Source organism: Apostichopus japonicus, chromosome 9 (assembly GCF_037975245.1).
Source record: "Apostichopus japonicus isolate 1M-3 chromosome 9, ASM3797524v1, whole genome shotgun sequence".
Classification (NCBI taxonomy): Eukaryota; Metazoa; Echinodermata; class Holothuroidea; order Aspidochirotida; family Stichopodidae; genus Apostichopus; species Apostichopus japonicus.
The window spans coordinates 15,751,851-15,766,380 of NC_092569.1; the positions used below are offsets into that span (position 1 = coordinate 15,751,851).

General features: G+C 34.7%; 1 protein-coding gene across 1 annotated transcript; it reads left to right on the forward strand.

Annotated features, from left to right (window-relative positions):
* The first annotated feature begins 2,793 nt into the window (after positions 1 to 2,793).
* Positions 2,794 to 13,581, forward strand: LOC139972917 (uncharacterized). Its single transcript, XM_071979227.1, has 8 exons — positions 2,794 to 2,889; positions 7,434 to 7,479; positions 8,061 to 8,230; positions 9,804 to 10,068; positions 10,452 to 10,666; positions 10,820 to 11,131; positions 11,356 to 11,617; positions 12,915 to 13,581. The coding sequence occupies exons 1-8, from the start codon at positions 2,809 to 2,811 to the stop codon at positions 13,229 to 13,231; spliced, it is 1,668 nt and encodes a 555-aa protein (XP_071835328.1). The 5' UTR covers positions 2,794 to 2,808; the 3' UTR covers positions 13,232 to 13,581.
* The last annotated feature ends 949 nt before the right edge of the window (positions 13,582 to 14,530 follow it).

Sequence of the window (14,530 nt, forward strand, 5' to 3'; positions counted from 1 at the left end):
TATATGTTGACTGATTCACAGACTAAAAGGTATGTTGATAATTATGGGTATAGGTAATAATGTCGCGGGTATACAGCATTCTTGCATAAGTTACCTCAGAGGAATAGCAGTATCATCAAGCAGTGTGCTCATGCAATTAACATTCCAAAAGAAAGAAATTGTTTGATTCTTAAAATGAAATAAAACTATAAATAAACTATGTATATAAATTAAAGAAAACCAAGATGAAACACGATTTCGTGTTCTGCTATATTGTACTAAAGTTAACACAGACTGATCTTTTTTGTTGTTAAAATATGACTTCATATTAACAGAAGTCACTGTCAATTATGACTTCATATTAACAGAAGGCGCAAACGAACTTCAGTATTATGGTAGAATATCAAATTTGGCTTAACACTGTCCTTAAGATGTCGGCATACCACAACCATGATTGTTCCATTGAATTAAACCCGCGGTAGACCCGAAATAGAACTTGCGTAATCCCATTGTAATATTTTACCCATTCCGCAAGGCCATAACACTGATGGGTGTAACTACTTCTGTTCACTTTATTGGGTCCTGACTGGAGCAATATGCTAACGAACGGTAGTAGTTTTAGGGGTATGCCGGTTTCCAGCTTGGAAACAACATCCGTCTATAGTAATTTCCCACAACTGTGTAGGGCGAGTTTTCGTCAACGCCTGGCCAGACTTGACAGATCGGGATTTACATTCCATAAATCAGTAAGGTCTGCATATGTTCTTTCTTATATAACCTAGTAGCCAGATCGCAAGTTAGACTTTTGCGAATGACATAGAAAATGTATCAAAGACTTTTTCCTTAGACTTCTTCACCCTCTCCCCCCCCCCCCCCATTCAATTCAATTCAAGATATGGTACGTGTACACAGAGAATAGTTAGCTTTTATAGTGTTAGGAATTTTCATATACGCAGATGTTTGTCATAAGAAAACAGTTTTTACATATACTATTACTTTCTCGTTGTGCTTCAATAACGCACATTTAACACAACCCGTTTATCTAGATACCATAAAGATTTGGAGTCTAGACATTAACATCTACTAAGTTAAATTACCACTGTTATTGTTCGGAAATGTTCATTTGTTTACGCTAGAAATTCTTTCCGTTTATCATAAACTTCCCCAAACAATAATCTGCACAAGGTTATAAACGTAATAGAAAATCACGATTGAAGAGAGACACATTTATATGTGTGCCAAATATGCAATTTTATTTTGGAAAAGATAGTTAGTTTATAGGCCGTTAAGTAAAGATATCTTACAATGTAAATATGCAAGTATGCATACACATGGTATCTATAAGTTTATCCCTTCTGTTGTCAATGATACGACATTGGCTAAGTTGTTAGGTAGCCAAAGTACCATTAAACTAGGCACGTATGCAGATGTTGGCATGTAACTTTTTCTTTGTGTTGTCGAAGCTACGAACTTTCCCTTTTGTTAAATGATGTACTACCAGCATAAACAGTACAAGGTAATACAGGGTTGGGTTCAGTTGCACAAAATCTAGAAACATGCAGGCATACATCATGTATGCCGTGTAAGCCCTTATATACTTGGTAGAGTTCAAGAATCATCATCGCGTGGGATGAGGTAATGTCTTGCATGGCAGGCAGATAGCCAGCGTTCGTGATATGATGGAACAAACGAATCTTTATCACCATCCTAAGAGTCCGAGAACAAAGGTTTCATGATACGATGTAGGCTCTAACCTAGCGGGGCAAGCATATTTTTTTTTGTAGTGGGAGGATAAGATATGTTACCGTCCAGAGAAGGGTCTAAACAGACATTTATCACCTTTTGGGAGTTTTAGTAAAAAAGGAAGGAGCTTAGATGCAACATGGTGCTATATTTTGCAACTTTTTAATAAAATGTTGAAGGATTTCGACTGCATATATATCAACTATTAAAAGAATACTTCGTATTTTTTTGTAAAAGTCTGTCTGTCAGTGGAAAGGAGTTGGGTGGGCTTCCTGATTTCTTCTGGGGATTGAAACCGCCAAAGATGTACGTTGTTGCACCCTTGATTTACCCTCTGTATCGATTTCAAATTTTAGTTGGGGAGGGGGGGGTCACCAAATTTGGCTTACATCCGTTATGGGGAAAGATCTTAGCAAACATGTTTACTTTGGTAAATGGGGAAATTATGATATTATTTCCATCATCTACAATACATTTTGTAGTAGAACTTCAAAACTTCCCAAAGCACTTCCCTATTTAACATTACAAGCACGTTGTATATGATGATAGTATTGACCGCGGAAACTAAAGTCTAGCGAAAATGTAATATCATTATTGTTTCCTTACATTTTTCAACTGTTCTAGGATCAAATTGAATACAAAATCTACATATTTCATGGAGGCAGATTTTTGTGACGCATAAAGTCGTACGGTTAAGTGTTTTATTCAAAAAAATGAGAATAATCTTGTTTTACTTAACCCGCTTCCTTGCATTAAATAAACACATCTACAAAACTGTAGATTGCAAATTCTCGTACAATGCGTAAATAGTTCCGCAACGTGACGTAACATGTATCAGTTCTTATTGACCGACTGAAGGTCATCATATGGGATGGGTGCCTTGGAATCCGTATCTGTTTACAACTGAAAGACGGTGTGACGACGTATAAGTACAATGCGATCTGGCTAAGAAACATCATCATTTTACAACTTTGTAAGTACACTTCAGGTCATCCGTTGCTTTCAGGAACATCGAGGATATTTCTTACCTATGGAGATACATTTCATTTGAATTGTCTTTCATATTATACCAAGACATTCACAAATATGGAGCTTTCCGTGGCTGTTCGAGCAGTATTTGCATTCTTGTGCACAGCAACCATCGCCTTTACGTCCTCGGACGAAACGGTGAGTTAAACATTTTTCAGTTTATGTTCTTCTTTCTTATAAATCGTTGCGTTTACGTTTTTTTTTGTTCCTTGTTAGATGTTATAATTTAATCCTGGGTAACATGTTTTAACATGTTTCTTTCTTGCTTGCTGGATTATATAATTTCCCACAAAAGTTAAGAAAAGTTTTATTACTTGATAACCTGTTTTACAATTTTTAATACAACATTTTTGTTTTCAGTAGCTTATGCAGTTGAAATATTGCAACTGATATGAAAGTAATTTGAATTTTGCGAGTAACAATTCTTCTTCAATAAATTCCTTCTTTCCAAAATAATTATCTTCTACAGCCTACAGAAGGGTGCGTTTTTGGTGTAAAATTTTCACTGCACCTTATGATGAAAACATTACATAACAAATTCTATTTTTTGCTTAGTTACATTTGAAATTTTACATTGCCTTGAGAAACGTTATCTTAAATTGTCAATTAATATCGCACGTTATCGCTTATGTATCCCTAAATTTATCTATTTAACCACTCGTCGCTGATTTGTGCAATATAACACTAACGCTTAAAACTAGAATCGTATGTTTTACGTAATGGTTTAGAACATAACCATTAACAATTTCAGAATAACATCAACATTTGTGAAAGTTATTTTAAGACAATTGAACAGTTATATCCTAACTATTTTAGAAACTTTGATGTTACAACGTAGACCTCACTTAATTTCATTAACCATCATCAAATCTCTATATTTCCTAACTAGATACGGATAACTGCATCTTGACAAATCGATTTCACTACATTAGTACGCTAAGTATTGAAAAACTACAGTATAGGTTAATCGTACTCGAATAAAAAATAAAAAAAATAGAATAAGTAAGTTTCTATCTTTAGCTTGAATTGTTTTAATTGTAGTGAAAAATATATAATATTAATAATCATTATAATTGCCGTCCGCTTTCTGTTACATAAAATCACTCCACTTCTTGTCAAAGTAGGCGCCTTTGCCGTTACGCATGAACAATAGTCAAAGTTAGATATTTTTTAAAAATCTATTGCATACATGATAAAATAGTTAAGATGATAACGTTGTTTGCTATTGCACAATCATAGACTTTTAAATAGTTACTTCGGAAATATCTACAGTGATAATTTAGACATAACAAATACCCCTTTATGATAAAGTTTATAATTCAAATTCGTCCTCTTTGTCCTTGTTTATCAATCAACGTCATTTAACAAAACTGAGTTTATTTTCGGGTTTAGATTACTTAATTTTAATGAAGAAAAAACAGATGTTTTCAAAACTTGCTGCAATCATTAACTAATATATTTTCAAATGAGTTTTATTTGATTTTTTTCTTAGTAAGCATTGATAAATCTTTGAAAGGAAACATAAACACCAATGCATTTTTGCTTCGCTTTACTGAACTTAACAGTTAGCTCCTACGGAATACTTACTTGAGTAAACTTCAAAGGCTACACATCACTTGCAATACTATACTTTAGTCTATACCGTATTCACTTGCACAATATTCAGAACATTGAAATTATTGTTAGTTTAAACTAATAATATCGAATATGTATCTATGTTTATCTCGTTCAAATTCGTCCTTCTCGTTGTCTTAAAAATTACTTAGAGTTCCAAAAACCGATCACCCATGGTTTTGATTAATATTTTCAGAGTAAAACAAAAAAAATTGTGAAGTTATTTTAAGAAATTTGAACAGTTATATCCTAACTATTTTAGAAACTTTGAAGTTACAACGTAGATCTAACTGAATTTCATTAACCATTATCAAGTCTCTATATTTCATAACTAGATATGGATAACTGCCTCTAAACAAATCGATTTCACTACATTAGCACGCTAAGTATTGAAAAACTACAGTATAGGTTAATCGTACTTGAATAACAAAGTAGTAAAATCTTTAAATTTCATTAATTAAGTATTCAACCTTAAAGCTTAAAAGTCTTTAATTGTAGCGAAAAATATATAATAATCATAATAATCGCAGTCCGCTTTCTGTTACATAAAATCACTCCACTTCTTGTCCAAATGGCGCCTTTTTACGCGTGAACACTAGTCAAAGATAAATATTTTAACAATCTATTGTATAATTTTAGAAAATGTGTAAATTTCTTGATCTTTCCATTTCTTTTTTTCTCTTTGTCGTATATGTTTTTAAATTATTGTTGAGCGTTAAAAACATAGGAAACTTATGGTCAATATATTAATATCATACTCAAAGTATCAACAAAGTTGTGTCAATATTACAGGCGGAACTGTAAAATAATAACGTTGTTTGCTATTTCACAAACATTGACTTTCATTTAGTTACTTCGAAAATATTTATGGTGATAACCTAGACATAACAAATACCCCTCCCTTTATGTTTATAATTCGTCCTCTTTGTCCTTGTTTGTCCATCAACGTAGTTTAACGAAACTGAGTTTATTTTCGGGTTTAGATTACTTAATTTTAATGAAGAAAGAACAGATGATTTCAAAACTGGCTGCAATCATTTACTATTATATATTTTCAAATGAGTTTTATTTGATTTTTTTCTTAGTAAGCATTGGTAAATCTTTGAAAGCAAACGTGAACACCGATGCATTTTTTGCCTCGCTGAATTGAACTTAGCAAATAGCTTCCATGCAATACTTGCACGGGTAAACTTCAATGGCTACAAATCTCTTGCAATAATATACTTTAGTCTATACTGTATTAACTTGTACAATTGTCAGAACTTTGAGATTATTGTTAGTTAAAACTAATAATATCGAATATGTATCTGTGTTTATCTCGTTCATATTCGTCCTTCTCGTTGTCTTAAAAAGTACTTAAAAGTTCCAACTACCGCCCTCCCATGATTTTGAAGATTAATGCACAAGTATAGAGTTTATGTCCTTCAACTATCGAGCAAGTAGTTTTTAACTTGACAATAAGACCCTTAAGTACAATATTTTGATATTCTTGGAATTTGAAAAGTATCTGCTTAGGAGCTATACTATAAAGATTGTTGTCGACGATTTCGCATTATGACGTTTACAACAATTGCATCCTTAATTCGTTTTACTGTATGTGTTATGTAAGGTTAACTCGCGTTATAACGCAGACAAACCAGGATCGGATATAGCCAGGTACTTACACTTGTGTTATTTTTTGAGGCCTTGGTATATTTGCAATTTAAAACCATTTTTATTGCATTTACATCGGCCAATATCTCATGTAAACCTATCGCATGCAATTGGTGCAATTCATACCGTGCCATATTTCAATGTCAACCAGTAGTGTACTTTCACTGTGTAAGAATGGTTTTACTTAATAAATGCAATATTTGGTGTATACAATTTTCTGTCATATACTCAATTCCATTTACAAAAGACATAAAATGTTTGCTGTGTTTGTTTTACACCTTAACGCACGTCGTATACTTCATTTATTGAAATAATTGATATGTTTTATCAAGCTACAAAACACTCGTAATATCTTATAAGCGATAGGCTCAAGTAATCATTTAACTTATATTCACTTCGTTAGTATTCAAAAACATTAACTCTTTCACAATTAGGCTATTCTTAATTGCAATCGTCATTAATGTATCACCTCTGACAACGCTGCGATAGTACCGTTGACGATCTCTGATAGTGTAAGAAGTTTTTTTTTTTTATATATCAATTTGAGGATCTTTATCAATACAAAAACATTACTTTATTTCACTAAATGCAAACAAATAAACGATACAATTTTGATAACAAAAACTTTCATTGTAAAATATAGCGGTATAATTATATTGCGACGTTGTCCATGTTGCTATGTAGTGAATTCAACATTTAAAGATTATTTGTCATGTTTTCTTCATACACCGAAGTTACTACTTCTAGACAAAATACAGTCAAATATCGATCTTAATTATATGCTGAGATGACTGTGAATATAAAAATTAATGCTCACAAACATATTTTGCTCACATTTTCGTTAGTGTCAGAAAGTAAAATTCGAAATTCTTTAATCTCTATTAAGTTTTTATCGCTAACATAGTTTTGCGAAAAATAAATTCTATTTTCATCTGTTTTCCTTGAATGTATAACTCATATATTTGCAAATATTTCTGGTGCAATTAGGAAAACAAGAATACACAAGTAGATTGAGCTTCAACTGTAGCCAATGTTAGTGAAACAACCACCTCCACTTTCCTCCACACCCACCCCCCCCCAAAAAAAAATGATATATGGGATATATTTCCAGTCAATTCTGATTGTTTTTTACTCATTACATCAAGTTGGATAGATATTTCAAAATTAAAATTTAATAATTGTATCGCTGTTATGGATGAAGATATCAAACATCCTGACATAGGCAAGAATGTTTGTGAACAACCGTTTAGATTATTAATCATTATGAAATTGCTTTTTCCAAGTTTGAACATTCTTAAATTGCCTGTACATGATTATTTGATAAATGATATTTAAAAAATCTTTACAAGCAGTTACAATCTATTAACAGAACATATTGACATATATTTTTGGATGACTCTTCTTCTCATTAATAGAGTATTCACCGGAGAAGTGTACCTTTAACAACAGATGACACTCAAAGTAAGATATTTCACCTTAACTGCTTTGTTTTTCATTCCATAAATATTTAAAAAAGAAATGTAATTAACCGAAATAAATGAGTTTTGTTATTTCCAAGATAATTTTGTATTTTTGTTTCTGTTTCATTGACCGTATCTGTGTGAGACAGCATTTAGTATGTTACTTTCGACGACTTAAAACGATGCAAAAATTACAAACTGTAATACCGTGAACAAGACAAGAAATGTTGTGACAAATGTTTTATAATGTAAATAATATTGACCCCACCCCGCCCCGAAAAAAATAATAAAGCAAAAAGTAGTTAGGGAATAGGACAGGGAGGGAGAGAATAAATGCAACGTATTCTAACACAGGAAATGATATATGTACAAACTTTGACGTTAGGTTTCCATGTTACTTTTCAAGTTCCATTTTTCCTGTTGCGGTTTTAGCTATCTCGTAAAATCACAGAGAATTGTCAATTTCTTGCAGGATTTTCTTTAACGGTCAAGTATTGCATACGGTGACAAGGTTTTGTTACAAATTGAACACAAAGCTTGTATATTATATAAGTTTTTAATGTTTTTATCTCTTTATTACAGTGGCACATTACTTCTTTTATCAACGTTCTGAATATCCAAAAGACTGCCGAGACGTTCAAAGTCAGTGTTCTACGTCCAAATCTAGCGGAGTATACATTATCAAGCCAGATGGATTTGAAGAGCCATTTGAGGTGTTCTGCAACAACGACGTTGGTGGAGGAGGCTGGACGGTACGTCTAAATGGAAATGTTGATGTCATGTTTTAAACGTGATAAAGCCTTTCGTTAGCATGTAGGTATTATGACTTGAAATGTGTAGGGGTAATCAACAAGTCGCATCCTCCACTCAGCAACGTCGAAATTGGGAAATAGCTATCATTTTCGGAGACGATCTTTCTTAATACAGGGGCGTATCCAGGGGGGCGCAACAGGCGCGCCCCCCCCCCTATTGGCCGTCACCCAAAAAAAAAAAGTTTAGCAAAAAAAAAAAAAAAAATTGATGACGACCTTTATGTGAGATGTCGGTGATCGCTCAACCCCCCCCCCCCTCCCGTATGCTTTATTTTTTGTTTGCCAAAAAAAGGTTCTGGCGAAGTTCGGCGGCATAATAGTTTTAGAAACATAGATGGTAATTGTGTTTGTATTATCACTATAATCACTAAATGACATGCCAGCCATACTAAATTGTGCATTTTGTGTCCATATTTACTGGAAATGTTGCTTATTATTAAGGTCGAAAAATGGATCACATATGGCCATGGGCGGCGATCCTGGGTGGAGGGGGGATATATCCCCCCATGAAAATGGGTGGAGGGGATGTAATGCACCATATCCCCCCCCCCCCACCAAATGCCAGGGATAAGAATATTTTCATGCCTACATTTATGCATCTTCGTTAATGTACGGCTCTTTTTTAGCTTCATTTCTCGCCTACCATAAACGCAGTGCGATCTTTTCATATAAAGCGTCTTTATAAAGCAAAAAAAGTTGACTGTAGGCTTCATTGGCCCTATAACAACAAAATGTATTATTGCGCCCACGGTATTGATATAGTACATATATGCACCCTCATAGTATTCATATAGGCCCTATAGTAGGCCTACACACGTACATGGTCCCTCGAACAGCTGAGAATCTCATGTAACCAGGGTAATGCTTAATACACGTTTCACCTGGATGCCCTAGCAATCGGTAACTATGTGTAATTGTGTATTGCATGTGTATAGGCCTAATATCGCCTGCATGAGGCCATTTTCTTCATCGAATAATATAACAGAGCTCTCGAACATTTTAACGTTGCGCCTGAAACAAGATTGACAGGGGCAGTTTTCCCAAAATAACACCCGAAATTTAAAAAAAAAAAAGGATTTTGGATCCTGATTATGAGATATTTCGGACATGACATCCCTATTTTAAAGTTGGGTATATGCCGCTTGGAAACCTCGGGAAGTGCCGTTTCCGGCCATCTAGAGGGTTTGTTAATCCCAAAATTTTCTTGTACGCTTCGCGCCAACCCATGGTGGCGCTACGCTTAGATAGTCAACAAGGTCATACCCCCCCCCCCCCACTCGGAAGTACGGATCGCCGCCCATGCATATGACACCATTTTGCATTTCAGCCCTACTTTGAAAGCAAAAATTGTACACCCCTCCCCTTAGACCCATCCCCCAGGACGGCGATCATTCATGCCTGGCGCCCCCCCTATTGGAAAATCCTGGATACGCCCCTGTTAATAGTTATATAAATGGAAAACATAAATTGTCCATTTCCTACTAGTGTTCTCAATGTTTTTCTTCTGTTATAGGTCATACAACGCCGCGATAGTGGAGCTGTGAATTTCAATAGGAGTTGGTCACAATATCAAGATGGATTTGGTTTCCTCTCAACTGAGTTTTGGCTCGGTAATGAAAAGTTATCATACTTGACGAACCAAGCAGACTACGAACTTCGTGTGGACATAGAATTATCTAATGGAGCTTCTTTCTATACAACATACAAAGGTTTTCGTATCACTGATGAACGGGGGCAATATAAGGTTACACATATTGAACCACTCGAAAGTAATGCACGTAAGTATAAAACTTAGTAAACTTAGTAAAAAGGAAAATCGAAACGTTTCAACCATAACTTTAATAATAGTGATAATAATAAAAATAGTAATAATAATAATAATATTCTACTTTTATATAGCGCTTTATACTAGCAATAGGTTTCAAAGTGCTTTACAGACGATATGTACCCCTGATCAATGATAACATGTCCCATAGACAATCCCTCTGTATACATATACATCTAATACGTTTTCTACAATCTGCATGATCTTTAAATGTAATTCCTTCTTATTTTACTATTTAACGGTAATATTTATAAGCGATCATTTTTTCATGGCAGAGGTATTTGCAAACATTCTTGTCAAAATTGGATGTCTTTTCTTGATCTTACCAACTGACAGGTCCATTTCCCTCTATATGTCCTACGAACATGATCTACGGAACATGTACTTGTCAAGCAACATGTGAAGATCCCAACGGACAATCTGGTTGTTATAGTGACTGTTTGGGTAGTGAGGGTTGCACCTGTCCAGCTGGTTTCTTGTTGCAAGGGAGCGACTGTATCCGTGCGAGTGAATGCGGGTGTTTCGTGGCAGAGGCCAACTTGGTTATACCAGTGAGTATATATATGATTCATTTCAATATCACGTGACTATGCAAACGAAACAGAAACGAAAATTAGGCTAAATGACGTTGTGATTACACAGAAACTTAGAAAAAAAAATCCAATGTGTAATAAATACTATTAATTTTTATCTATTTATTCTAGGATGGAGAAACATTCGTTAACGATGACTGCACACAGAAGTGTTCTTGTATCAATAATCAACTGATCTGTGAAGACTACAGATGTAGTACCAATGCTGTTTGTGATGTCAGGAATGAAATAAGACAGTGTTATTGTGATGAGGGATATGAAGGTGACGGTGAAAACTGTCCACCCTCAGTGTCCTATAGAGACTGCCAGGATGTTTATGACGCTGACCATAGGCAAGATGGCGTATATACAATCATGCCTACTGGGTGGCCTGGTATACCATTCGACGTACATTGTAAAATGGAAAACGGCGGAGGATGGACCGTAAGTCTTCATTGAAACACTATGAATGTTTCAAGTATGTTTCTGTGTTTTTTATATATGTATTAGTCTATTGCAAACGGTAATGAAAGTACCAGTTTATGTTTTCGGTTTGGTTGCACTTTTATATTCCTTAGTATGGATTCAGTGTATTAAAAATACTTGAGTAAATGAAAATGGTGACATTATTATCTTTCTTTTATTATTCTTACACGCTATCCTTACAGGTGTTTCAACGTCGCAACGATGGCTCTCCTAGCTTTGATCAAAACTGGGCTGCGTACAAAAACGGGTTTGGTGACAGCCGAAACTTTTGGCTAGGAAATGAAAAGCTTCATTACTTGACGAACCAGAGAAACTACAAGCTTCGCTTTGACATCACTACTTCTAGTGGATTGGCTAAATATGCTGAGTATACAGAATTTCAAGTCGAGTCTGAAAGCAGCAACTACACAATAAATAAACTGGGCATTCACAGTGGAAATACAGGTTTGTTGAATGTGTAATATTTGCGCCTTGCCTTGGAAAATAGGTCAAGCTAAAGTTACTAGTGTTCACAATAAACTTTATGAGAAAATGTTGGTCACAGTTTGAACACATCTTGATGTTAAATAATAACTCCAAAATATGCTCTAAGTACACTGGATCAGAAACCCTTACAAAGAGGGTTTGGTGTAACACCCCACCCCCTTTCACAAGTCACACCACTGTTTCTACGGTTGTATATACGAGATTAGTAAAAAGTCGATGATCCATTTCTGAGTATGTATGATAAAATTCACGCATTAATTATCACAGAAAACAAATAGAAACAGAACAAAAATGAATAAATAATACCACGCATATTGAACCATCTTAATTAGTTGCAATTGACGTGAAGAACAATCCTTACATTCGCCAGTTTTGGTGTTGTAATATTGGAAGAGCAAAGAAGGTTTTGTCCCGAACGGGATTTGAGCCAGTAATCTGAACAATTGCGAAAAAAGTATCTTCCCATCTGGACCCGTTACTTTAAAGAGCAGTACAGTGTTAGATATTTAGCGTATCATCGTATCAGCTGGATACCACTGGTATCATTACAACATATTAAAGTAGTCCGACTAGCCGATGAAAGAGAATATATGCTGAATGAGCATGCACCAGTCTAAGAACAGGAAATGTCATGGAAGAGAAATACGACCATATATATTCACAGAACTATTAACAGAGAATAAAGGTTTCCAGTAAACACATACTACTAACAGAATAATGTTTTTTTTACAAGATCTGTGAAACAATTATACCAAGAAGAGCCACACCGTGAGGACAAAGACTACCCTAGACAAAGATGCAATTACAATGACAAAATAATAGCTAAAAACTAGTCAATGGAAAGCCTAGGATTTAGTTCTCATTTACAATCAAACACAATATTTACTAATTTAAACATAATATTTAATATCATTAGACAATAAGTTCCTATATACAAGCCTAGTTTTCATATTAAACACCATCCATTTAAATTCAAATCAATGGTCAACTCCGTTGAGAAGTAAACATGATTAAATAAAGAGCAATAAAGAATAAATCATCATATGAAGTATTTATAATGATCACGGAATTATACCATTAAATATGAATTCTGAATCTCTTTCAATGTGAATCCTCATCACCCCCTCCCCTTTTCCAGTATACTGTAAAACTTATTTTATGTCCCAACAAAAGTGTGCAATATAACAGGATACTTACGCTATTGTTCAAAGACCAAATATTAACCACTGATTGTTCCTGCTCTTTTCCTTCACAGGTTATTATCTCTCTTATAACAAAGGAAAACAATTCAGCACGCATGACCGAGACAATGACGCATGTGGTAACTTCAACTGTGCAGAGAAGCACAAAAGCGGCTGGTGGCACTCGAATACTTGGTGCTCTTGTTACAGTTATAGCTATTGCTATTATTTCCAATACAGCAGCAGCTGCAAGGCACTTTGTACGCCTCACAACCTCAATGGAGTCTACAACGGAGGCAACGGAGAAAGGATCTTCTCTTACTATTATTATTATTATAATTACTACTGCAGCCCTCAGTTCGTTGAAATGAAAATTCGACCATCCTCTTGAGTTCATGACGGAAAGCCTGTCTGGTAATTTCTCTCGAAACCATTGTGGAAAATGAGTAGTAAAATGAATAGATAACTTTCTTTATGAGAAACACAAATCAACTGGATGAAACGAGCCCTCGGTAGTATCTGAAAAAAATATTTGAAATTATGTATCATCTTCGAGGATTTTAACCTCTCAAAAAACTTTAATAAGGAATACTTTATGGTCAAATGGGGGTCAAAGATTGAAAAACAGTAATATTCGTTAATCTTCAGAAACAATGTTGAATATCAATTTATTTGCAATAAGTATCAAAACTAATTATGCTCTCAATTGCAATGAAAATGAATAAACAAAATGGAACAGGATCATATATGTGTCTTTAATTGGTTCATTGTGTTTATATCCCTAAAGTACAGTAACCAGCTGGGGCGGGGTTTGGGGGCTCCCCCCTCCAGTCAAATTGCCCCCCCCCCCTCCAAAGACATCATTGCCCCCAAAAATACTGTTCGAAAGTTACAAAATGCATTTAAAGCTCAGTTAAACCAGTTCGCGGTAGACGTTCATCCGTAATTGACGGGAATTCTCAAGTTTATAGTAGCAAATTGCGTCTGTGGTTAAGTATTATCCTACCATGTTGCTTTCTGTTATCGCTACGAGGCCATCATTCTCTTACATTATTTACACACGCTACCCGACGAGATAACCTGCAACCATGTTTGTTATATCATTTGTATGTTTATAACTTACTACCGTCGTTAGTTACACCGACTGTACGAAGTTAATCGGATGTTTTTACTTGGAAGCTGCAGCATGATATATTACGTAATTTCAACAACGCCCGTGATCAGTCGTTAGAATACGCCCATACATATTTAATGTATTAAAGAGCATAGACTATGGCGCTGGAAAACAGTTTTGCAGTGGCTGGATGGAGCCTCAGTCAATGAAACTGACCGTCATATACAAATGTACTTAACCCAACATTATAGTAAATCATAGAAAATGAGATAGCTTAAACTGTACTGTTGATAAATAAATATTCATAAACAAAATTAGAACTTCAGACAAAACAATTGAAAGGCCAAAACTAAACTCATTGGTCAAAGTCCCTGGCTGTACCATTAATGAATTTTTCAGTTTATCCAAATTCTAAATTTGATTTGACAAATAACAAATTTTACTGATTTTTTATCCAATTATAAAGAAATACATAGGCTTTTGTAGAAAAAAGTGTGAGCGATGCATCTATGTGCTGTTGTATGAGAACATAGCACACGGGGTTATCAGCTAAGAGTATAGTGACTCTATCTAAGC